Here is a 27186-nt window from a genome sequence, read left to right as displayed (position 1 = left end):
CATGTGTAGCTGGTATATTAGAAGTGGCCCTGTCTGGTGGTCTACATGTGTAGCTGGTATATTAGAAGTGGCCCTGTCTGGTGGTCTACATGTGTAGCTGGTATATTAGAAGTGGCTCTGTCTGGTGGTCTACATGTGTAGCTGGTATATTAGAAGTGGCTCTGTCTGGTCGTCTACATTTGTAGCTGGTATATTAGAAGAGGCTCTGTCTGGTCGTCTAAATGTGTAGCTGGTATATTAGAAGAGGCTCTGTCTGGTTATCTACATGTGTAGCTGCAGGGTTCTCCCCAGGCCATTTAGCTGATACGGCTCCGTATCAGCTTCAGTTTGAAATCCTCCCTGCCGTATCAGCTTAATTGACCCGTATCACCTTAAACTGTGAACCGTATCACCTTGTTATTTGTACTGAACAGAAGGTGGTTTTTTTACACAAGAAATTGACACTGATTAAATCACACGGCTGACCGAAGTCCATCAATGACCCCACTGGTCAGTTGCATGATAAGCGTATTGCCACAGGGGGCCTGTAATTAGTGGGGAGGGGGACCGGACGACAAGCCCACAGGGCACAGGTGTCCGGCAAACGTGCTCACTGGAGCCTAAAGCAATTACCACCGGATCCTTTTAGCATGGTCAATAGGTGATTAATTGAGGTACCTACTGTTGGATTAACAAAACAAACACTTATTACATCTATTATAAATTAATTTACTCACATATGATTGCATTTGACAACGCTGAAATAGCGTGTGTATTCAGTTAGTGATGGTCGCCATCTTGGATTGTGTAAAGTACAAACCGGAAAGGGGAATGAAATTCCGGATTTGTCGTTTTTAATGAAGAAGAGCTCAAATAAAAATGCTGTTTTAATCTTTGATCACATTTACTGACAGCAGTATTTAATATAGTTTTAGAGGAAATAAAAACACTGTACATTTTATTAAAACATTTTCTCTTACAATAATAAGAACTATGATATAAACTTGTTCATGTAAGTGTTTCCCCCTATAGCTTTTAAATATTTCTTCTTTAAATTATTTTTAATGGGGATTAAGTAAGGGATACAAATGTAAAGATAAGAGACAAATGTCACAAATGTCATATCTATTATTCAATGTACAAAACTCATCCACCTTTCTATAAATTGTATTTTTTTTTCAGAATATATTGCTGAAAATTCAGACATAAGAAACACTTATTTATTTCCTTGGTTTTAATGTTCACCAAAAGAAGTTTGGTAAATAAAAGTAACTTTTTAAACATTATATTACACCCCCCACCCCCCTTAGGTTTGATAAGGTATTATAAGGTATTATATTAGCGTGTCCGTCTTGAATGTTCGTTACAAATGAAACATATCGGCTTAAAAAAAATCTGGGGAGAACCCTGAGCTGGTATATTAGAAGTGGCCCTGTCTGGTTGTCTACATGTGTAACTGGTATATTAGAAGTGGCTCTGTCTGGTCGATTACATGTGTAGCTGGTATATTAGAAGTGGCTCTGTCTGGTCGTCTACATGTGTAGCTGGTATATTAGAAGTGGCCCTGTCTGGTCGTCTACATGTGTAGCTGGTATATTAGAAGTGGCCCGGTCTGGTCGTCTAAATGTGTAGCTGGTATATTAGAAGTGCATGGCCCTGTGACACTGTTACTGTCTGTTTACTGTGTGAACCACTCTATAGGACACCGTTACTGTCTGTTTACTGTGTGAACCACTCTATAGGACACCATTACTGTCTGTTTACTGTGTGAACCACTCTATAGAACACCGTTACTGTCTGTTTACTGTGTGAACCACTCTATAGAACACCGTTACTGTCTGTTTACTGTGTGAACCACTCGATAGGACACTGTTCCTGTCTGTTTACTGTGTGAACCATTCTATAGGACATCGTTACTGTCTGTTTACTGTGTGAACCACTCTATAGGACACTGTTACTGTCTGTTTACTGTGTGAACCATTCTATAGGACATCGTTACTGTCTGTTTACTGTGTGAACCACTCGATAGGACACTGTTACTGTCTGTTTACTGTGTGAACCACTCTATAGGACACTGTTACTGTCTGTTTACTGTGTGAACCACTATATAGGACAGTGTTACTGTCTGTTTACTGTGTGAAACACTCTATAGGACACTGTTACTGTCTGTTTATTGTGTGAACTACTCTATAGGACACCGTTACTGTCTGTTTACTGTGTGAACCACTCCGTAGGACACCGTTACTGTCTGTTTACTGTGTGAAACACTCTATAGGACACTGTTACTGTCTGTTTATTGTGTGAACCACTCTATAGGACACTGTTACTGTCTGTTTAATGTGTGAACCACTCTATAGGACACAGTTACTGTCTGTTTACTGTGTGAACCACTCCATAGGACACCGTTACTGTCTGTTTACTGTGTGAACCACTCTATAGGACACTGTTACTGTCTGTTTACTGTGTGAACCACTCTATAGGACACTGTTACTGTCTGTTTACTGTGTGAACCACTCTATAGGACACTGTTACTGTCTGTTTACTGTGTGAACCACTCTATAGGACACTGTTACTGTCTGTTTACTGTGTGAACCACTCTATAGGACACTGTTACTGTCTGTTTACTGTGTGAACCACTCTATAGGACACTGTTACTGTCTGTTTACTGTGTGAACCACTCTATAGGACACTGTTACTGTCTGTTTACTGTGTGAACCACTCTATAGGACACTGTTACTGTCTGTTTACTGTGTGAACCACTCTATAGGACACTGTTACTGTCTGTTTACTGTGTGAACCACTCTATAGGACACTGTTACTGTCTGTTTACTGTGTGAACCACTCTATAGGACACTGTTACTGTCTGTTTACTGTGTGAACCACTCTATAGGACACTGTTACTGTCTGTTTACTGTGTGAACCACTCTATAGGACACTGTTACTGTCTGTTTACTGTGTGAACCACTCTATAGGACACTGTTACTGTCTGTTTACTGTGTGAACCACTCTATAGGACACTGTTACTGTCTGTTTACTGTGTGAACCACTCTATAGGACACTGTTACTGTCTGTTTACTGTGTGAACCACTCTATAGGACACTGTTACTGTCTGTTTACTGTGTGAACCACTCTCTAGGACACCATTACTGTCTGTTTACTGTGTGAACCACTCTATAGGACACTGTTACTGTCTGTTTACTCTGTGGACCACTCTATAGGACAATGTTACTGTCTGTTTACTGTGTGAACCACTCTCTAGGACACCATTACTGTCTGTTTACTGTGTGAACCACTCTATAGGACACTGTTACTGTCTGTTTACTGTCTATCTCATGGTTTAACATAGGTGTTTACCATGTATACTCACTTCCAATAATATCACTAGTTCTATGGTATCGCTATACCAGATGTTTACAATGTTCAGCACATACCCTGATTGTGGTGAGCGTTGAAAATAGAATGAATAGATATTTGGAATTAAAACACTAAAGTAGTTTTGTCTCTATTGATAGGTTTGTTTGGGTAAATGTTCTTTGAATGTAAACTACCGCAATACCATACATTTACAATTGAACTCACAGATAAATATTGACATTTACCATTGGACTCACAGATAAATATTGACATTTACCATTGAACTCACAGATAAATATTGACTTTTATCATTGAACTCACAGATAAATATTGACTTTTACCATTGAACTCACAGATAAATATTGACATTTACCATTGAACTTTAGATAAATATTGACATTTACCATTGAACTCGTAGATAAATATTGACATTTATCATTGAACTCGCAGATAAATATTGACATTTATCATTGAACTCGCAGATAAATACACTGTATTGCCTTTTACCATTGAAATCACAGATACATAGTGACATTTATCATTGAAATCACAGATAGATATTGACATTTACCATTGAAATCACAGGTAAATATCGACATTTACCATTGAACTTGAGATAAATGTTGACATTTACCAGTGAACTCGCAGATAAATATTGATAAATATCTAGAGTACAGACAAGCTACATGAGTGGTTAAAATGACGTCATGAAAATAGTCTATATGCATCACATCAACTATAGCAGATCATGGAAGGAGATTTATTTGAATTTACTTGAAAACCTCACAAACTTTGCTTTACTTGTATTTGTGGTGGGAAACACATTTATCATTGCCGATTTTTGGAGTATGATACAGAGTTCTTTACCTACTAGGTAAGATTCTTAATTATCTAGACCAAGACCTTGCTTTTGGTTATAACTTTTCCATCTTGTCTACAAGGTGGTGACTTTTCCATCTTGTCTCCAAGGTGGTGACTTTTCCGTCTTGCCTACAAGGTGGTGACTTTTCTGTCTTGCCTACAAGGTGGTGACTTTTCCTTCTTGCCTACAAGGTGGTGACTTTTCCGTCTTGCCTACTAGGTGGTGACTTTTCTGTCTTGCCTACAAGGTGGTGACTTTTCCATCTTGCCTACAAGGTGGTGACTTTTCTGTCTTGTCTACAAGGTGGTGATTTTTCTCTCTTGTCTACAAGGTGGGTACTTTTCCGTCTTGCCTACAAGGTGGTGACTTTTCTGTCTTGTCTACAAGGTGGTGACTATTCTGTCTTGCCTACAAGGTGGTGACTTTTCTGTCTTGTCTAAAAGGTGGTGACTTTTCTGTCTTGCCTACAAGGTGGTGACTTTTCTGTCTTGCCTACAAGGTGGTGACTTTTCTGTCTTGCCTACAAGGTGGGGAAAGCTGCTACTGACCTTTAATAATTACAGTCAAACTAAGATTTCAACTCCAGACATTTGTATTGAAGAGCAGTGTCTTTAATATGAGTGGGTCACTGTCCCCACTGACCAATCTACACTTAATTATGTATAGAGGCCATGTATTACAGAACTTCTATTCGTTAGGGATTATAACTGGGTAACTTGGGTTCATAAAGCGATCGCTATGTACAGAATTTATGTGCTACTTTATAACGATAAACATGTAAATATTTCAAATTTATTTTTCCCTTGTGTCCAACTTTTATCCTTTATTTGGAAATTATTTAGCACTTATTCTATTATGCACCACTCAAAAATGGTTAAACCTTTTCACCCTTTCAGGCTGTAACTCGTAGCAACTTGATGACATCACAGTTATTCTTTATTGTTCTAGTCACATGACCTTTATTGTCATTGTACCATAGTTGCAAAAATCATGTAACTGTGCTCTGAAGACGGCCTCCCTTTGTCCAAAACATGTCAGCATGTAGGATGTAAATCAAACATTGAAAAAAATAGCTTATTAAAAATGATGACATCGTGCAGATTTTTCAAACTTTTAATAGTGAACACCAAATTAAGAAATTGTATGAACATTTATATATCGTGTTTGGAGGAAAATGTTTGTTTGTATTTATTTTTTGAGTTGCACATTTTATCAAAATACCATGTCTACTGCAATTTCCTTAGATGATTTTAAGCAAAATAAAATCTAAATCTAATATTTTCCCCTCCACAACCTTAATGATACATACCTGTTTTCAAATGGTCTCTGTGGAAAGAAATGCACCTAGAAGAAAAGAGTCAGATGTACAATTGTAACAACCCATTATCCTGAAGACAATGAAAATTGTCATGATGCGATTAAGATCATGCAAGGTCAGATTGCAACGGTTATTTGATAAATGAATGATTGAATAGAAACCAAATGAAGATTCAGCGTTCAGACTCCCTAATGCTCTGGAGACTTGTACAAATCTCCTCTTCTGAGATCCCAGTTACAATTTTAGTACGTAATTTTCTTTATGTCTACTGGCTTGACATGCTATTGTGAACCGTGACATTATCGTAGGGACAAGTTTTATTTTCTCACCAGACCGAGAGGGGTCATCATCTTAGTTATGGGGGTGTCCTATTGTACATATTGAGATGTGCTTCAAAGATTACATTGACTTTTACCTGGGGTGGGATTTATCAATTGTGTTTCTGATTTCCTCAGGGAGGGTGCGGTCCTACAGTGAGAGCCCTGACTTGTCCAGCCTATCTATCAACACGTCGAGCCTCTCCCTGGTCACTCACGTCCGCCTCATGGGTAAGTATCAGAGAGTCAAATGTCCAGCACATTGGTCAGATCTCTAATCCATCAGTGTCAGAGGCCTGCAGTGTCACTGTAGATTTGTATCCCTCCTCAAATGGTTTTTTGTCTCGCGGATAATGGACCTCTATATATGGTTGTTACAATGTGGTTCACTATCTCAGTAAAGCTAGATTGATTGTGAGACGGTCAGGATTAGGTGATCAGATAGATTTTGAAGCAATAAGGAAGTGTAGTGAGTAAAATACAACCATCCACTGTTCCTGCAGAGAAAACATTGCTTACTACATTGTAACGTTTAATGATTAAAATAGTAATTGAATAATTGATAATAAGATTGAAGAAGTTTGAAAACTTTCCATTGTTCTACCAGTCAAGATTCTTATGTTGTAATGTTTTAGACAGATTTAGTTTAATGGAATTTCACCAGTTTTTACTGTAAGAACAACTACACCATTAGCTTTGTGACATGAACAGCATTGTATACTGGTACAAGGGCAATAACTCTGACATGTTTTCCACCCACAGACTTGAGAGACCCATGTAAGAAGAACCTTACTGCTTGTGATACATATGCCTTATGTGAAGCTGGGTTTGGCGCCCTTAAATGTAGATGTCAACGAGGATTCTACTTAGAGGGAAATAAGTGTCAACGTAAGTCTACTCTCTATGTTCATATACTAGTGTTTTAACCACAAAATCTCATTAAGTCCGGTTCATCATAGCAGCAAACCCTGGGAAAACAAGCTTGAAGCTTGTTGTTCAAAGTCAGATTAGCTCAAGATCAAATTAACAAAAGCCTTTTATAGAAATTCTTTTTAAAGAAAAATGAAATACAAAATTTAAATTATATGTGAGGGATTCATTATGATAATCTGAAGACAAAATACATGTTATGATGTACAAAACAAAATCAGATATTTCGGAAAATTTGCATTAACGAATTATTGAATCATTTGAGTTATTAATGAAAAATAATACATTTGTGACAGTTGACATTTCATTATCCATAGCAATATCTGGCAGATGTTCCAAAATCAGAAATCCTGAAGGTCTTTCATGATCAATTACTGTGAATAATTTTTTGATGGAAACTCTATGTTTTAAATAATCTATAAATAGACTTTACTTTTACAACTTTAAAATCGATGAGAACTTCATCTTTTCTCTTCAGCCTACTCTTTCTTTTTGATTGTGCGTCCTGGAATAAGACACCTGGTTAGCATGAGTTGTCAGAACAACTGTGACCTGGTGGACTGTCATACTAATTCATGTCCAGGTTATATTTCAGTGATCGACACTTTACAGTGGGCCTTTATTGTCCCCAACATGTGTGGACACTTTCTGTATATGACTTGAGTTGTTACAATAATACTATTTTCTGTGTGTTTTAGCCTGTACTACCTCAGTGCCTGAAGGGTTCTACATGAAGGAGAGCTGTACTGTTGATAGAGACGTTGTATTTAGAGGTACAGTAAACTACATGATTCTGACATCATTTTAATATCCAGTCTGAACTTTTCTATTCATTTTCTGCTTGAAAAATAATAAAAGTGATTAAGTAACAAAGGGAAAAAATTATATCATTGTAACACTTTTTATATGAAGAACAGGTTTTTTTATTGATTCTTTAATAAGAATAAGTAAAAGGCTTCATATGTAAAAGAATGTTAGGGATTGACCAGTTCATGGCGTCAGACAATAACTCACCAATGTTTCTGTTTCTCATTTAAATCTTCATGTTTTCAGAATGTTCCAAATGTAAGGGGTCAGAATACCAAGTGGCGACGTGTACTACCACTCAGAACACCATGTGTCTTGGTAGGTGTGATAAGGTCAAGGTCATACAGAGGTCATTTATTGATTTCAAGGTCACCACTCAAACATCAAGTCAATCTTCCAGTATAAATGTATAACTCAAATGTAATATATATGTTTTTAATTCAGACTTTATTAATTTGAACATCTCACCTTCTGCCAACATTTATAGGAATCATTTATAATTGACAGTATCCATTGTCATTGTATGGGTTTTTTTGGAGAGTAAATTTTCTGGAGTTTCATATTTCTGAAACCTCTAGAATATAACTTCATTATTTTGAAAAAGAAATTACAATCTAGAACATTGACTACAGTTTCTGAAATACTAAAATAGTATCTAGCGCAGTTTGTCAATGTTCACCTGTATAAATAGTATCTAACGCAGTGTGTCGATGTTCTCTGTATAAATATTATCTAACGCAGTTTGTCAATGTTCACCTGTATAAATAGTATCTAACGCAGTTTGTCGATGTTCTCTGTATAAATATTATCTAACGCAGTTTGTCAATGTTCACCTGTATAAATAGTATCTAGCGCAGTTTGTCAGTGTTCACCTGTATAAATAATATCTAACACAGTTTGTCAATGTTCACCTGTATAAATAGTATCTAACGCAGTTTGTCAATGTTCACCTGTATAAATAGTATCTAGCGCAGTTTGTCAATGTTCACCTGTATAAATAGTATCTAACGCAGTTTGTCAATGTTCACCTGTATAAATAGTATCTAGCGCAGTTTGTCAATGTTCACCTGTATAAATAGTATCTAACGCAGTTTGTCAATGTTCACCTGTATAAATAGTATCTAGCGCAGTTTGTCAATGTTCACCTGTATAAATAGTATCTAACGCAGTTTGTCAATGTTCACCTGTATAAATAGTATCTAGCGCAGTTTGTCAATGTTCACCTGTATAAATAGTATCTAACGCAGTTTGTCAATGTTCACCTGTATAAATAGTATCTAGCGCAGTTTGTCAATGTTCACCTGTATAAATAGTATCTAACGCAGTTTGTCAATGTTCACCTGTATAAATAGTATCTAGCGCAGTTTGTCAATGTTCACCTGTATAAATAGTATCTAACGCAGTTTGTCAATGTTCACCTGTATAAATAGTATCTAGCGCAGTTTGTCAATGTTCACCTGTATAAATAGTATCTAACGCAGTTTGTCAATGTTCACCTGTATAAATAGTATCTAGCGCAGTTTGTCAATGTTCACCTGTATAAATAGTATCTAACGCAGTTTGTCAATGTTCACCTGTATAAATAGTATCTAGCGCAGTTTGTCAATGTTCACCTGTATAAATAGTATCTAACGCAGTTTGTCAATGTTCACCTGTATAAATAGTATCTAGCGCAGTTTGTCAATGTTCACCTGTATAAATAGTATCTAACGCAGTTTGTCAATGTTCACCTGTATAAATAGTATCTAGCGCAGTTTGTCAATGTTCACCTGTATAAATAGTATCTAACGCAGTTTGTCAATGTTCACCTGTATAAATAGTATCTAACGCAGTTTGTCAATGTTCACCTGTATAAATAGTATCTAGCGCAGTTTGTCAATGTTCACCTGTATAAATAGTATCTAACGTAGTTTGTCAATGTTCACCTGTATAAATATTATCTAACGCAGTTTGTCAATGTTCACCTGTATATATAGTATCTAGCGCAGTTTGTCAATGTTCACCTGTATAAATAATATCTAACGCAGTTTGTCAATGTTCACCTGTATAAATAGTTACTAGCGCAGTTTGTCAATGTTCACCTGTATAAATAGTATATAACGCAGTTTGTCAATGTTCACCTGTATAAATAGTATCTGGCGCAGTTTGTCAATGTTCACCTGTATAAATAGTATCTGGCGCAGTTTGTCAATGTTCACCTGTATAAATAGTATCTAACACAGTTTGTCAGTTTTCACCTGTATAAAATAGTATCTAGCGCAGTTTGTCAATGTTTACCTGTATAAATAGTATCTAACGCAGTTTGTCAATGTTCACCTGTATAAATAGTATATAACGCACTTTGTCAATGTTCACCTGTATAAATAGTATCTAACACAGTTTGTCAATGTTCACCTGTATATAAATAGTATCTAGCGCAGTTTGTCAATGTTCACCTGTATAAATAGTATCTAGCGCAGTTTGTCAGTGTTCACCTGTATAAATAGTATCTAACACAGTTTGTCAATGTTCACCTGTATAAATAGTATATAACGCAGTTTGTCAATGTTCACCTGTATAAATAGTATCTAGCGCAGTTTGTCAATGTTCACCTGTATAAATAGTATCTAACGTAGTTTGTCAATGTTCACCTGTATAAATATTATCTAGCGCAGTTTGTCAATGTTCACATGTATAAATATATATGTAATGGTTTCTTATTATTATTTTACAGATGTGTCATTTCCTTTAGATCATTTTAAATGGAATTCAACCTACCTTAAAGCAGGTCTGTATTTTTACATATTAGTGTTGTCATGGCCCTTAAATTTCTATAGGCTTAATTAGCTTGAGCCATTTCCTATATAGCTTGCTAGCATTACAATATTCTTTATTCTGTTGGTGTTGTGCAATCCAACCTTTTTAAAGTAATTTATCATGCTGAAGCAGAGAATAACTTTTTATCCTTTGAATACAAGAGAAAGATAAATTTGATAGTTAATTAATGTAGCACTTAAACAAGATTCAAAGGTAAACATAATGTTGATATTGATTTCAAGTAAAGAATGATTATATATATAACCATATACAAATATAAAGCATTTAAAATCTTGATTCTTCAGGAATTTTCTGAGACATATTTTTATCAAATGATATTTGTCTTCTCATTTTACAGGTAATTTTACACCAGAAGTTCATACCTCAAAGAATGTGTTTGTTGAGAAGATCAGCGGAATGAAGGACGTGGACACACCAGTTTATGTAGCCAACAACCAACAGTCCATGCAGTTCACGTTCCCCCGTGAATCAGGTCTACAGGTCAAGGTCAGGGTGTCCGACATCTTCCTCGTCCCTGAGTACATAGACCTGGACCACACCGACGACAGCAACTTCTTCCTCACGGACATCTACCAGAAAAGCGAATTAGCAGCCCATTTTGTTCAGATTCAGAACAATTACTGCAGGTACATTTCTAGATACCTGTCATGATTGTTGTGAGCTAGAGTTTCTTAAGTTAATGCCATATATGTGTGTGTTTATGGCATATTTATTTTTTACACTGAGACATTATCAATATCAATATATATATACTAGATACAATTCCTGTAGAATTACTGACGTTGTTGCTACAGACATTAAATGTATCTTTAGTTTTGACTATATTACGTAAAGTTTTCTTACAATTCCTGTAGAGTTACTGTTGTTGTTGCTACAGACATTAAATGTATCTTTAGTTTTGACTATTACGTAAAGTTTTCCTACAATTCCTGTAGAATTACTGATGTTGTTGCTACAGACACCCAATGCCTGACCACTACAAGATGATGCTAGAACTGTTTCGGGACTTCACCTCCGCAGCCAGAGTGGTCAGTTGTCCAACGAAGGGTACAGATCCTCCTCAGTGTCCTCCAGACTACTTCAAGGATGACCAGTACTTAGAGCGGTCATACACCACACCGTGTCCAGAGAGGGTACAGCCAAACTATAATTCATACATGTATTTTTATGTAGCTGCATAAACTGGAAAAGGTCGATTGGTAGAGCGTCCACCTAGAGTTTGGATGGTCCCGGGTTCGAACCCAAGTCTGGTCGTGACTTTCCATCTCCTGTTACAGTAGAAATGTGCTGATGAATAGAGTGTTTACTGTTATACTGTGTAGCCCAATGTACCTCCAATCCAAGGAAATGTTAGTGGTACAACAAATTAGGTACCACATCAACTTGCTTGTCTATGTTATTTGACAGATTGTGATGAATTTTCAACACATATAACTAGGTCCACTAATAATAATAGAAGTTTTAATACAAAGATCAATATTTTCACATTATTAGCTCAGGGCTAATCTTTCCATATGGTCCTAAAGTGTGAATAGCTACAAATAAAATGATGATTGAGTTGCTTCAGTAACTAGATTGTAAACCAACTAATTTCTGATTTTCTTTCTAGCCTGGAAACTTCTCTCAGCTTCGTCAGGCCCCAAACATCATCTACTGTTCTGAGGATACAGTCTTACTGAGGGAGACGTTCCGTGTGACGGCTGCTGATGTGACTCCATTGAGCTTTCCGTCCCCTGAGTGTAAAGGCTACCAGGAGGAGTGTCAGCGCTGTGTAAATAAGAACTTGTGTAACCCATCCACAGGTACAGCACATCTACTGGTAGCAGTTCTGTACAGTTACCTCCCCTTCATTAGTTTTGTGTGATAGTTACCTCCCCCTGATATAGGTTTGATAGGACACAGCTACCTCCTCAGATATCAGTTTTGTATGATAGTTACCTCCCCCTGATATAGGTTTGGTAGGACACAGCTACCTCCCCAGATATCAGTTTTGTATGATAGTTACCTCCCCCTGATATAGGTTTGATAGGACACAGCTACCTCCCCAGATATCAGTTTTGTATGATAGTTACCTCCCCCTGTTATAAGTTTGATAGGACACAGCTACCTCCCAGATATCAGTTTTGTATGATAGTTACCTCCCCCTGATATAGGTTTGATAGGACACAGCTACCTCCCCAGATATCAGTTTTGTATGATAGTTACCTCCCCCTGATATAGGTTTGATAGGACACAGCTACCTCCCCAGATATCAGTTTTGTATGATAGTTACCTCCCCCTGATATAGGTTTGATAGGACACAGCTACCTCCCCAGATATCAGTTTTGTATGATAGTTACCTCCCCCTGATATAGGTTTGATAGGACACAGCTACCTCCCCAGATATCAGTTTTGTATGATAGTTACCTCCCCCTGATATAGGTTTGATAGGACACAGCTACCTCCCCAGATATCAGTTTTGTATGATAGTTACCTCCCCCTGATATAGGTTTGATAGGACACAGCTACCTCCCCAGATATCAGTTTTGTATGATAGTTACCTCCCCCTGATATAGGTTTGATAGGACACAGCTACCTCCCCAGATATCAGTTTTGTATGATAGTTACCTCCCCCTGATATAGGTTTGATAGGACACAGCTACCTCCCAGATATCAGTTTTGTATGATAGCTACCTCCCCCTGATATAGGTTTGATAGGACACAGCTACCTCCCCAGATATCAGTTTTGTATGATAGTTACCTCCCCCTGATATAGGTTTGATAGGACACAGCTACTTCCCCAGATATCAGTTTTGTATGATAGTTACCTCCCCCTGATATAGGTTTGATAGGACACAGCTACTTCCCCAGATATCAGTTTTGTATATGAAACTATTACCTCCCTTGATTTTCCTATCAATACGGGACCCTTGTTACACTGATGTTTTGGTTAATCACATTCCACATGGTTTGTTCGCTGTGACTCAGGTGGTTCCTTTATAAAATCTATATCATTTAAAAAGACAATGCGAGACTATAAACTCATTTCATATTTCTTAACACTATAAAAGATCACAGCAAATAAATCAACTTTGTCTAATTGGCAAATAAAACCCCAATATTTCTGTTACAGGTCTGTCTGGAGACGCATGCTGCAGTGTGTCCTGTTTCAACAAGTATGCTTGTCTACAGGCCTTCAGTTCAGCGTGTCCACCCCAACCGGTCAAGTGTGCAGCAGGTAGGTCACTGCAACAACATGGAAATCTTTCAAGTCTACCAGGTGTTCAAACTGCCAAGATTGAATTTTGGTCCAAAGCATTTTTGGGGGATCTGACTATGGTAGGAATTAGTAAAACACCAAAAATATCTTCTTCTTTTTTTGTAAAATGAATGGTCAAATGAAACGTATATGTGTAGCTAATTCAATAAAGCAACTCATTTGTGCCGTCTTTGTTACATAACTTCTAATTTCATGAAATAGGAATAAGACATACATGTAGTTCTTTTGATTTTTTCTTCTTAAATTTTTAATAAATCATGATTTTGTCTGACCTCTCCACAGGGTTTGATATGTTTATGGTGTAGAAAATCTCTGGTAAAATTGTCCCTTGACCACTTCAGATAATATTTAAAAGTAAGTACATGTATGTAAAAAAATAACTATAACAGCAGTTCACTACAGTAGTATCCTGTGTTCCATAACCCTTATACTATTGTCTGACATATATGGACTTCCCTGTTGTAGGAGACCTGTACCTGTTTTCTCTGGAGCCAAAGTTTGATACCATAGAACAGCGATTTATGTGTCACCTCCAATACAAAAAACCAAAGAAACTCTACAAAGTCGAGTACTTTGTTACTATACCACACATGAATTTCTCCTCTGCTGTCAGAACAAAGGTCATCTACGCCGAGAACAAGACATACCACAAATTTGGACACAACAGTGCCGATTATCTGTCATTCTTCCATGATGCTGTGTCGGATATAAACAATGAGGTTATCGTCATTGGTAACAGGTTTCAGAATGGCCAGGCTAAAAAATTCAAATTTCACAAGTTAAAAGAGCCAAACGATTTTAACAGGAAAAAGAGATTCAAAGTGCGGAATCATCGATCCGACTTGATACCCAATAACGTCTACTCTACCCATGTCCAGCTTGAGCGTCCATTTCTCTACAGTTCTTCAGGATGGAGTCAGGGTGGATGTCTGGCCAAAAACTTCTCCAAGATCTACGCACCCCAGCCAATGTACAAGTCGGGGGGCATTGATGTAGAACCGACCATCATCAAGATCAAAGACAGGTTTGAGTATCAGATCGCTCCGACATCTCGTGCACCGTACATACGCTTCTTCCTAATTGGAAATGAATCTGTGCTGAGCTACTACGATGACTTAAAAACCACAGTTAGAAATGGCAGTCTAACAGGGTCTGTCATCTGGGACCAATGGGCACAGAAGTGGAACATCACTGTCAAAGGTAATCAATGAGAATTGTAACAGGTGTAATGGAAATGCTGTGTTCAGAATCATTGTGGATAAATATAAACAAATCCTTATGTATAAGCTTTACCAGTTTACCATTATAAACAAAACAAAATAGTCTGCAAAACATTTGATTTAAGATTTGCCACTTTTTTCGGAAAAAACATCTTCACTGTTCAAGATTTGAAGAAACGTTATCTAGCCAAAGAACCATTTCTCAAACCTTATACCTTATAAATCTTTCAGCATCTTGTGTAATAAATATCTCCTTGATCAATATGTTGATGTGATATAGATATCAGAGCTTAAATGTATAAAGTTAGACCTGAAAATATCCACAGTGTCTATACTATAGAGATTTTATTGGAGTGACACATTGACAATGGTTCTACTTGTTTTCTCGCCAGGTTCTCTCACCAACTCTCCTGCTTATCTCACTATGGATGTGTTTGACAAGTTTATGACGTCATACCTTGGGCTTCATGACATCTTAGTCATGCCACCAAACAATTTCTCCATTACTATTCAACTTCCAAAGACACCAAACGTCATACCGGACATTTTTATCGTGAATATCAATGATTCTGTGACGTGTCATAGAATGAGTATCTCCGTCATCGACAGCCCTATCATTGTCACTGCTGATCTAGATCCGTCAGATCCTGAGCTTCAACACGAGCCCAACTTTCCGTGGATACCAATCATTGTGACTCTTGCCGTGGCCGCGATGGTCTTGGCAGGATTTGTAGTGTTAGCAATTGTGATAAATAGTAAAAGTGGTGAGAACGAGAGTTTTATGTCCAGATATACCTTTTTGATCGTGCCTCGGGAAGAGGACCGAATGAAACCTGACGGTCACCCTAACGTTCAGGGAAGGCCGATTTCCAAGGTAGTGATGGTTGTACTCCTTGTTCTGTATGCACTGTATGCCATTGTTTTTACATTTTCCATGTTACTTGGCATGTTCTACATGGTACAGAGCCCCCTGGTGAGCAACCTCACAATTGTCTCCAACACCAGCGCAAAGATTCAAGAGGCCGTCGGCAAGCACTTCCGTGAAATGGAAGATTTTGAAAGCCAGCAAGTTACTAGAATGTTTAATCAAACACATGATCGACTTCAGGCTTGCTCACATCATTTGAAAGAAAATGCAGAGAAAATATTCCATGATGTTTACAACAGTATTGAAAAAGACATAAAAACATTGTATAGCCAAAATGGAACTCTTCATCATCTCCTTGTGGGCATATTAGAAGAACGATCCAAAACCGTCCGTGTAAAAATAGACGTTTATTTCGAAAACTGTAACAACGCTATACAGACTTATTTTGAATCATTTTTAGATAAGTATGTAGGCTTCCTTCATGATGTATCTAACGTTGCCTGGCTTAGTAATCCCCGAACCTTGTTTATGGACCAAGAGGGTATATTCGACACTCGCCTCTCTCTGACTGAAGACGTGACGGAGTTTCTCCAGTGGCTGGAGATTGAGAAGGTTTCAAGTGTTCTGGAGGTGAAGGAACGCCTTATTGCTAGGTAACTAAACCATATTAATAGCTTTTCTTATCATTACCCACTCCCTGTTTCAGAGAGTATTTTTATCAAATGACCACCTATGACTGTCATTTCATAATACATTATAATATCATCAGCTGTGGCTTTATTTACTTCAGGAAACCGTATAACGAACAAAAAAAATCAACTTTTTGTACCTAAAAATGTAATAATCTCTTCTCATTTTCCAGTAGACTTCTAGTAGAATGAATATTTATACTAATATTTTTTTATTTTCTAATTTGAAAGATTAACAATCAAAACAAACATGCATGGGATAAGTATATATAAGTGTTCATATTTGACAAAACATTAATTTGTTGTTAATTGGTAACCAATTTTGTTTGAACAGGCTGCAGCGCTCTCTACCGAATGTAGAAATAGAAATCCCCCTGGACAAAGATGTCGGTGTGATATCTAAGTCAGCCCTAGACTGGACAACCATCAAATCCCAGGTCTATCAGAAGCACTTCGTACTTCGCCAGCAAACTTTCTACCGCAGAGGCGGAGAAACTGAGGCAGTTAACACTAGTGTACACACACACAATGCTATGGCTGAACAGGCAGCTTCTAAAGCTAGTCTTATGTCCGGCATGAAGGGAGTTCTTCTGCCTGTTTTCATCTGTGTGTTCATCGTCATGGATATATTCCTGTTGTTGTATCGATTTACATGGCTACGTCAGATGTTTCAGAAAGCAAAACTGGGAGCCGAAGAAAAAATTCCTACTGACTCTGTCGCGAAAAAGATTCATTTTATGTTGACGGGTCATGAATCCGATCATCCGTACGACCCTCTTGATAATCCTTACCATTATTACATAGAAAACAAGGAGGACATTTGGAATGGGAAAAATGACCTGTACCTCAAGTTTTGTAGAGCATCACCAAAGTCAAAAGAGGATATTTTACTTGAAATTTGGAATCACAAAAAGCGTCAAAAGCATACAGGCACAGCGACAAGTGAGGAGGAATGTTTGTGTGTGTATAGTTTTATTAGACTACTAAAGCTTCTGTATAAACACCTCATATCACCGATTCTCTGGAGATTTGTGCTAGTCGGGTCATTCGTGTTGATAATCTGCATTGTTATAAAAGCCTCAGATGACCTTGTGACATTGGAGACAGCAACGTTTCTCATGGATACAAGGTCAACCTTGCCTCAGTTTCATAGACAGATCGAGGTCACCAACAACTTGTTATCAGACTTACATCTGTACACAAATGACTTTATTCAGGACTTTCAATCTATGGTAGACATGGAAGTTAAATTTGGGAATAATCTACTGAAGGACATAGCTAGTCAACAGGTAAGTCAACTTACATATCAAAGATATCTGATCACAGGCTAACAGGTGAGATTTTTTTTGTAGAAATGTTTAGAATATAGGTAAGAAATTTACATAAAAGAAAACTATTTACATTTAAAGAAAAATATTTCAACTTTCAATATGGATATCAAATTTGTAGTGTACAGCATGATAGCCCAGAACCTGATATTAAAACCTATTTGTCTACAGAAAACGGCCCTTCAGTCCGTGCTCACTCAGCTTTGTACGACCAACTATACACTGTGTGCCACGCCCTTCCCTGACGTCCACCTGGCCGACACCCTCTTGGCCTGTAACTTCCTCCCTGTCAGTGTACAGTACTTCAAAGGTAACTTGTACAGTACACAACACTGTAGCATAATACACAGATTATACTTAATGTTCACTAAACTCATATGTAATCTATTGACAACATGTAAGAATTGAACATATTTTGAACATTTATGGTTATGCAACCCATTCGCTAGCAAACAGATTCCATTGAATGTGGGAGGTTCCAATAGAAAATATGTTTGTAACCAGCGGGATTACATACCCCCATTAATGTTCAAAATATGCTTTTACATTTTTCTGAACACTTTCTATTTGTTGTAAACTTGTGTTTATATTTAACATTTCCATCAGGTGATTGGAAACCATTCAGGAATCTCCATCAATTTGACATCACAATATGATGATATATAATTAAAATGTTGAAAAACCTGAAAAAATTGATCTGTTTCCTCACCACTATATGTGAACTGTAATGGCATACTCTATCTATGATGTAGATTTTAATATTGCAATTTTCATTTTCAGATTTCAATGACCAGAAGTTTATGGAGTACCTCCATGCAGAGTTATTCCCCTTGGTCAGCATTCTTCGCCAGCTTCTATTCAACACCTGTTACATACTGTTTGCGTATGCATGCTTGATGCTGATAAGCCATATTTTTATAAGAGTTGTGTTGCTATATTTGAAAAAGACGAGCAGACTTCCACGAGTGTTCATGTTCTTAGTGTCGAATGCTAACGACTGCTGGAAGGAACACCATGTAAACAACCCAAATAAGGACATCTACCGCAGTAACTCCTGGATCGAGAGCTGTGAGAGCGGAGTTGTTGGTGATATGGACGACCATCTCCGCGAACCAAATGCATAATTTCCCGTTATTTATAAACTCATGCCCACCAATAATGATCAACTAATGCAGGGAGGTCCATACAGGGATTGAATAGAATCAGCAAATATAATAAAACATTTTTATTTTGGTGCCAGTTTCACAATTTGCTGAATTTATGCTTGTGATATTTTGTCTGGAATAATTTTCTTGGTTTTTTAGAAGTTTTTTATATCATTGATATAAAGAAGTGTGGAATCACAGTAATGTCTTTATCAGGTTCCTTATTATTGTAAAGTTCGAGTACCACTGCTTAGCTGACATTGTCAAACGACAGTCACGACTCTCCACAGGAACTATAAAACACATTCATGCCAGTTCTATTATAACTCGTTTACCCCTAAAGAAACAATTGAACTCTTCCAATTCAAAGGTTGGAATAGTTCATTATGAAATTTCAGGGGTGAATGATTTAAACAAAGGAGGAAGATACCAGTTAAGTGGCGGTTCCAGGTACATTATTCAAGGACATTACATTACCACAACCTAAATTCAGTGTAAAGGTTTTAGAATTATCATATACAATTTGTTGTATCTAGGTTGTATTGTGTACAACCATCTAAGCATTTCACAAACAGCATTTATTTTATTTTATGTATTAAACAAGTACTGTTGATGAAGTACATAGGCTTCGCTTTACCACTTTACAGTTTTACTAAAGATGACTCATCCACTGCTGTTACGTGCATCACGTGTATAAACAAACATATAACAACATGGTAAAATATCAGGAAATTTTAAAATCATTTTAAGAATAGAACGCAGCTTTGATATCCTATTGTTCTTGTGCTTAGTGATAAAACATTTGTGAAATCATTTAGTTTTAGTGAGGGATGTTAAGGTAAGTTTTGTTGACACTGTCCTTAAACCACAAATTCATGTTCATGACCAATAGATCTAGAGCAGATCATCATACATGTCGATACTATTAAGTTCAACGATTCAATAACATTATGTTTGCTTTTCTGAGTTAAAAGGAGGCTTTGCCTATAAACATTACAGAAGTGTTTCCATTACAACAAGTCTGGGGTTTCCTTCAACGTTTATTAGTGGGTTTTTTGATGAATCAATGGGTTTGTTCATAGAGATGGTTGGATAACCAACCTCACACAAAAATCAGTCATAACGATTGGTGTGCGAGTTGTTAAGTTTTTTATTTCTCACAATAAAATATCATGTTGTGTGTCAGTTGTGAGTTTTTGCATTTCTCACAATAAAATTACTTGCTGAGTGTGAGTTTAGGTGAGTTTTTGTATTCCTCACAACAATACTACTTTCTGTGTGTGCGTTGAGGTGAGTTTTTGCATTTCTCGCAATAGAACTACAAGCTGATCGAGTGTGAGTTGGTTATTATAGTGGTAGTACTGTTGCTTTCCCCTCTCCTTTCTCTATGTAGGCATCCCTAGAAGTCTTTTCAAACATTGTAAATGTCATATTCTGGATTTCATGATGAATCAATTCACTTTATTATCAGAAAGTTCCTCTGTATCAGTTTACATGTAAAACTTGTAAATTGTTTTCTTTATTGTTCATGACTAAATTCAGGACGCTAGGACTCATCCTAAAATTCCATGAATTACATTCTCTAAGGTACTCAACACCCCTAGGAATGTCAGGCTCTGTACACACCTAGGAATATCTGGCTCTGTACACCCCTAGGAACGTCAGGCTCTGTACCCCCCTAGGAACGTCAGGCGCTGTACACCCCTAGGAACGTCAGGCTCTGTACATCCCTAGGAATGTCAGGCTCTGTACACCCCTAGGAACATCAGGCTCTGTACCCCCCTAGGAATGTCAGGCTCTGTACACCCGTAGGAATGTCAGGCTCTCTACACCCCTAGGAACGTCAGGCTCTGTACACCCCCAGGAATGTCAGGCTCTGTACACCCCTAGGAATGTCAGGATCTGTACACCCCTAGGAACATCAGGCTCTGTACCCCCCTAGGAATGTCAGGCTCTGTACACCCGTAGGAATGTCAGGCTCTGTACACCCCTAGGAACATCAGGCTCTGTACCCCCCTAGGAATGTCAGGCTCTGTACACACCTAGGAATATCTGGCTCTGTACACCCCCAGGAATGTCAGGCTCTGTACACCCCTAGGAATGTCGGGCTCTCTACACCCCTAGGAATGTCAGGCTCTGTACACCCGTAGGAATGTCAGGCTCTGTACACCCCTAGGAACATCAGGCTCTGAACACCCCTAGGAATGTCGGGCTCTGTACACCCGTAGGAATGTCAGGCTCTCTACACCCCTAGGAACGTCAGGCTCTGTACACCCCCAGGAATGTCAGGCTCTGTACACCCCTAGGAATGTCAGGATCTGTACACCCCTAGGAACATCAGGCTCTGTACCCCCCTAGGAATGTCAGGCTCTGTACACACCTAGGAATATCTGGCTCTGTACACCCCCAGGAATGTCAGGCTCTGTACACCCCTAGGAATGTCGGGCTCTGTACCCCCGTAGGAATGTCAGGCTCTCTACACCCCTAGGAACATCAGGCTCTGTACACCCCTACGAACGTCAGGCTCTGTACACCCCTAGGAATGTCAGGCGCTGTACACCCCTAGGAACGTCAGGCTCTGTACACACCTAGGAATGTCAGGTCCTTTACACCCCTAGGAATGTCAGGCTCTGTACACCCCCAGGAATGTCAGGCTCTGTACACCCCTAGGAATGGCAGGCTCTGTACACCCCTAGGAATGTCAGGCTCTGTAAACCCCTAGGAATGTCAGGCTCTGTACACCCCTAGGAATATCTGGCTCTGTACACCCCTAGGAATGTCAGCCTCTGTACACACCTAGGAATATCTGGCTCTGTACACCCCTAGGAACGTCAGGCTCTGTACCCCCCTAGGAACGTCAGGCGCTGTACACCCCTAGGAACGTCAGGCTCTGTACATCCCTAGGAATGTCAGGCTCTGTACACCCCTAGGACTGTCAGGCTCTGTACACCCCTAGGAATGTCAGGTACTCTACACCCCTAGGACTGTCAGGCTCTGTACACCCCTAGGAATGTCAGGCTATTTACACCCCTAGGAATGTCAGGCTCTGTACACCCGTAGGAATGTCAGGCTCTGTACACCCCTAGGAACGTCAGGCGCTGTACACCCCTAGGAACGTCAGGCTCTGTACATCCCTAGGAATGTCAGGCTCTGTACACCCCTAGGAATGTCGGGCTCTGTACCCCCGTAGGAATGTCAGGCTCTCTACACCCCTAGGAACGTCAGGCTCTGTACACCCCTTAAGGTACTCAACACCCCTAGGAATGTCAGGCTCTGTACACACCTAGGAATATCTGGCTCTGTACACCCCCAGGAATGTCAGGCTCTGTACACCCCTAGGAATGGCAGGCTCTGTACACCCCTAGGAATGTCAGGCTTTGTACACACCTAGGAATGTCAGGCTCTGTACACCCCTAGGAACGTCAGGCGCTGTACACCCCTAGGAACGTCAGGCTCTGTACACACCTAGGAACATCAGGCTCTGTACACCCCTAGGAACATCAGGCTCTGTACCCCCCTAGGAATGTCAGGCTCTGTACACCCCTAGGACTGTCAGGCTCTGTACACCCCTAGGAATGTCAGGAACTCTACACCCGTAGGAATGTCAGGGTACTCTACACCCCTAGGAATGTCAGGCTCTGTACACCCCTAGGAATGTCGGGCTCTGTACACCCGTAGGAATGTCAGGCTCTCTACACCCCTAGGAACATCAGGCTCTGTACACCCCTAGGAACGTCAGGATCTGTACACCCCTAGAAATGTCAGGCTCTGTACACGCCTAGGAAAATCAGGCTCTGTACACCCCTAGGAACGTCAGGCTCTGTACACCCCTAGGAATGTCAGGTACTCTACACCCCTAGGAATGTCAGGCTCTGTACATCCCTAGGAACGTCAGGTACTCTACACCCCTAGGAATGTCAGCCTCTTTACACCCCTAGGAATGTCAGGCTCTGTACACCCCTAGGAATGTCAAGCTCTCTAAACCCCTAGGAATGTCAGGCTCTTTAAACCCCTAGGAATGTCAGGCTCTGTACACCCCTAGGAATGTCTGGCTCTTTACATCCCTAGGAATGTCGGGCTCTGTACACCCCTAGGAACGTCGGGCTCTGTACACCCCTCGGAACGTCAGGCTCTGTACACCCCTAGGAACGTCAGGCTCTGTACACCCCCAGGAATGCTACACTCTCTACACCCCTAGGAACGTCATGCTCTGTACACCCCTAGGAATGCTACACTCTCTACAGCCCTAGGAACGTCAGGCTCTGTACAACCCTAGGACTGCTGGACTCTCTACACCCTTAGGAACGTCAGGCTCCGTACACACCTCGGAACGTTAGGCTCTGCACACCCCTAGGAATGCTACACTCTCTGCTCCCCTAGGAACGTCAGGCTCCGTACACACCTCGGAACGTTAGGCTCTGCACACCCCTAGGAATGCTACACTCTCGACACCCTTAGGAACGTCGGGCTCTGTACACCCCTGGTAACGTCAGGCTCTGTACACCCCTAGGAACGTCAGGCTCCGTACACCCCTAGGAACGTCAGGCTCCGTACACCCCTAGGAATGCTACACTCTCTACACCCTTAGGAACGTCAGGCTCTGTACACCCCTAGGAACGCAGGCTCCGTACACCCCTAGGAACGTCAGGCTCTGTACACCCCTAGGAATGCTACACTCTCTACACCCTTAGGAACGTCAGGCTCTGTACAAAATGCTACCTTTTGGATGATACTAGTAGATTACTGTATACAGGGAAACGTTCACCGCAGTTTTATAAATTTTCTGTCTCTTTTGCCCTCCGTTACAAGTGTGAATGTATCACTACAGCAAGTACATGTAGACAACATAATGAACATAGTAATTTTATGTGAAGTGTGAAATTTACACTGAGCAAAAATTAAGTTTATGGGAGAAGGGCGATAATTTAAAAATTGAAAATAACTAAATAAAATAATTGCATGCCTTCGATTTTGTCATGACATATCCATGAAGGGGCAGAACACAAGAGGTCATAATCCTGGAATGTCGAGAGTAAATAGGACCAAAATTAAAAGATAATATTCTATTTCATGGATATATGAAGGCTCATATCTGAAAAACTGAGTTGTGATTTGTTGACAGTTTTTGCATGTTATTTTCACTGTCATAACAAGAAAGTGCTTAAAGTAAAACAGAAGTATACAGGATACGTGAAGTCTTGGAATATTTGTTGAATACTTATCTGGGTAAGTTAAGTATCACTAGCTGGACCAGTTCCACAAGCATTCCTCTACATTATTAAACTTATCAAGCTTATGGAAAATCACAGGAAGTCATTACTGAAGTTCAGAATTGTTTCCTTGATATTGTCAGTACATTTCTATGTACTCATGTTGTTTGAATTAAAAAACTAGCTGCATTGTATATCAACGTTTCACAAGTACACATGTAAATTTAAGACTTTAGTTTGTAATTCTCACCCCTTGTATGACAAAACGCAGATCCATGAAAGTAAAGATCTTGACCAATACAAATGCAATAGCCAATCTAAATATTCATGACCATAAATCAGTAAGTCTTCATTTTCCCTTCATCTTTGGTGCGGATGTTTTACACAATTGTGCTGTGATGGATAAAATTGCTTTAAGCCAGAGAGTATTTTGTATTTAGTGTATAATCGTTGATAATGAAAGTGCTGCTGTATTCATACGTAAGTGTAGGAGAAAACGGACTTGATGTATGTTCTGTGTGATAGTACAAAGGGTTTGGTGTGAAGGTATAAAGAGTTCAAATAACCTAGTCATTGTTCATGTCATGTTATCTTACTTTGAGCTATAAATTATATGTCTATTCACTTCACACTTGTCCTATTTACGTTTAAATCTTCCTAGAACAACGCTTGCTGTTGATTAAGATGTGATACGTTTTAAGCTTGCCTCTCATTCATTAAAATATTGATGCAAAAGTGGTCAGACACGGAACATATAACTGGTCCGAAATCTGCTGTCTGCTACGGAGTAATACTACAAAATGTACAGTATGTTGACAAAACTTGTAAAGTTGTTAATCATCAGTTTACATGATCAGGTCAAATACTTCAATAGTACTTGGATTCTCCGTGTATGATTATGTCATTAGGTCAAAGTTCATCCTTGAAGGTCATTTTTTGGTTTATGTTTCTCCATACCACTACCTGGAGGCATTGGATAAAGCTTTACTGTCAACTGCCATTCGTTTGTAAACAGACAAAATTTACCACATGTTTATTTTCTGGCATAATACTGAGGGGTGGTTTCAGTCAATACATCATATTTAATGGTCAAGAAATAAGTTGTCTGGTTGGGAGAAGCTCAAAGCTTGTTTTTCATTGGTTGTAATACTCGTAAGGAGACTGACAACCTCGCAGTCATATGTTTAACATATACCATGTACTTGTCTGTCGTTGGTCAAAGCTTACAGGTGATATGCAGTTATATAGACACATTTCGACTTATCTGACCGGACTCTGTTGGTCAGATGTATATATAAGTTTGTTAATTGTTTTTTAGTTGACAAGTCAGTGGTTGACCGTCACCATGAGGACTTGTTTATATTGTGCATTGTTTGATTAAGATGTATTTGATGTGTTCATGACTTGCTGGAATATGTATATATTATATACATCATATATATTATATATACATTATAGGTGTATTGCATTCGACCTTGTATCTAGAGATTTACTCTTGTTGGTATAAATGTATTTCAATTCAAACTAATCAAAGGTTGAATATTTATTTAAACACAACTTAACAATGCATATAAACTATTATCCAAATTATCTCCTCATCTTTTTTTTATTGGTCACAGATTATTTCAACGTTAAGCCATTCCTATAACATCGTTCGAGTTGGATCGATTTATATTAAATATTATAAGTAACTACAGATATGATGTTGAGAAAGTGCAGTAATTGAAATGCATGAATTAGATCTCAGTCTTTTGAAGGGAAGTATTCTTTGTATTCAATTCATAATTTGGATAAGGAGGCTGATTTGAAATGCAGTCCAGATTAATAGATACTGGGTCGAATATAATGTTCATTCTACTATTTTGATGTAAGAATAAAAGTTATTTCTTTTTATATAATTGTCTGTGTTGTGTTTATCTTGATCTTATTATCGAGTTTTCTTTGAGGAACTTGGGTTAGGTATCAGTGTGTATTCTATGATAAAGGACAAAGAACAAACAACAGGCCCAGAGGGCCTGTATCGCTCACCTGAATATGTTTAAAATAATTGGTATGAAGTAGATGCTGTTAGTACACATGAAATTTCAGAAGGTCCATCCAGTACTTGAGATATAGCGAAAATAAACTTCAAACAGAGCCCCACCCCTATATGCAACCTAGGGGGGTCATACCCACCAATCATACAAAATTGAGTCCCCTTGACCCAAGGATGCTCCAGACTAAATAAGGATAAAATCCCATAATCCTGATGGTCGAAGAACTTCAAGAAGGATTTTAAAGGTTTTACCTCTATTTCTCCTATTGGGCCTGTCCTTCTGCCCCTGGGGAGACCACACCCACTGTATGCTTATACAAAATTGAGTCCCCTTGGCCCATTGATGCTGCAGACTATATTAGGATAATATCCCTTAATCTCTATGGTAGAAGAAGGATTTAAAAGGTTTTACCTCTATTTCCCCTATTGGGCCCTGCCCCTCAGGTACCAAGGGGGCCACACCCACCGTTTATAAAAAATTGGTTCTCCTTTACTCAAGATGCTCCACGCCAAATATGGACCAAATCCTTTCATTCCTACAGACGAAGAATTTTAAAGGATAATTTGCTATGTTTCCCCTATTGGGCCCTGCCCCTCAGGCCCCTGTGGGGACCAGACCAACAGTTTATACAAAATTGGTTCCCCTTCACCCAAGGATGCTTCAGAATAAATATGGACCAAATCCTTTTATTCCTACGGAAGAAGAAGGATTTTAAAGAATAATTTGCTATGTTTCCCCTATTGGGCACCGCCCCTGGGGGGCCACACCCACGGTTTATACAAAATTGGTTTCCCTTCTCCCAAGGATGCTCCAGACCAAATATGGAACAAATCCTTTCATTCCTACAGAAGAAGGATTTTAAAGAATTTGTTATTAGGTCACCTGAGACAAAGTCTCAAGTGACCTATTGCGATCGCCTTTTGTCCGTCGTCGTCCGTCGTGCGTCCGTAAACAATTTACATTTTCGACTTCTTCTCCAAAACCCCTGAACCAATTTCAATGAAATTTTGCAGGGACCTTCCATGGACAAAGGTCAACAAAAATAGT

The 27186-nt window shown here is 38.9% G+C and overlaps 1 protein-coding gene across 2 annotated transcripts in view; it reads left to right on the top strand.

Moving 5' to 3' along the window:
• LOC110465971 overlaps nucleotides 1-23147 on the top strand; it is a 308747-nt gene extending 285600 nt beyond the window's left edge. Inside the window, exons 8-22 of one of the 2 annotated variants that reach the window (XR_002464683.1) lie at nucleotides 5969-6061; nucleotides 6593-6718; nucleotides 7459-7533; nucleotides 7814-7885; nucleotides 10281-10334; nucleotides 10722-11010; nucleotides 11343-11517; nucleotides 11994-12186; nucleotides 13497-13601; nucleotides 14109-14843; nucleotides 15256-16384; nucleotides 16755-17709; nucleotides 17920-18058; nucleotides 18529-20480; nucleotides 22138-23147. Coding sequence is in view for 1 of the 2 variants with exons in the window: in XM_021522269.1 (XP_021377944.1) it covers nucleotides 5969-6061; nucleotides 6593-6718; nucleotides 7459-7533; nucleotides 7814-7885; nucleotides 10281-10334; nucleotides 10722-11010; nucleotides 11343-11517; nucleotides 11994-12186; nucleotides 13497-13601; nucleotides 14109-14843; nucleotides 15256-16384; nucleotides 16755-17709; nucleotides 17920-18058; nucleotides 18529-18872 (4484 nt within the window). In the remaining variant the exon portion in view is untranslated. Of the gene's footprint in view, nucleotides 1-5968; nucleotides 6062-6592; nucleotides 6719-7458; nucleotides 7534-7813; nucleotides 7886-10280; nucleotides 10335-10721; nucleotides 11011-11342; nucleotides 11518-11993; nucleotides 12187-13496; nucleotides 13602-14108; nucleotides 14844-15255; nucleotides 16385-16754; nucleotides 17710-17919; nucleotides 18059-18528; nucleotides 21342-22137 lie in introns of those variants that run through there. The other variant, XM_021522269.1, reaches the window with a different exon arrangement.
• Nucleotides 23148-27186: the final 4039 nt, after the last annotated feature.

Source organism: Mizuhopecten yessoensis, unplaced genomic scaffold (assembly GCF_002113885.1).
Source record: "Mizuhopecten yessoensis strain PY_sf001 unplaced genomic scaffold, ASM211388v2 scaffold213, whole genome shotgun sequence".
Lineage (NCBI taxonomy): Eukaryota > Metazoa > Mollusca > Bivalvia > Pectinida > Pectinidae > Mizuhopecten > Mizuhopecten yessoensis.
Note: the sequence above shows the minus strand (reverse complement) of the source record. Positions and strands in the feature narration are given on the sequence as shown.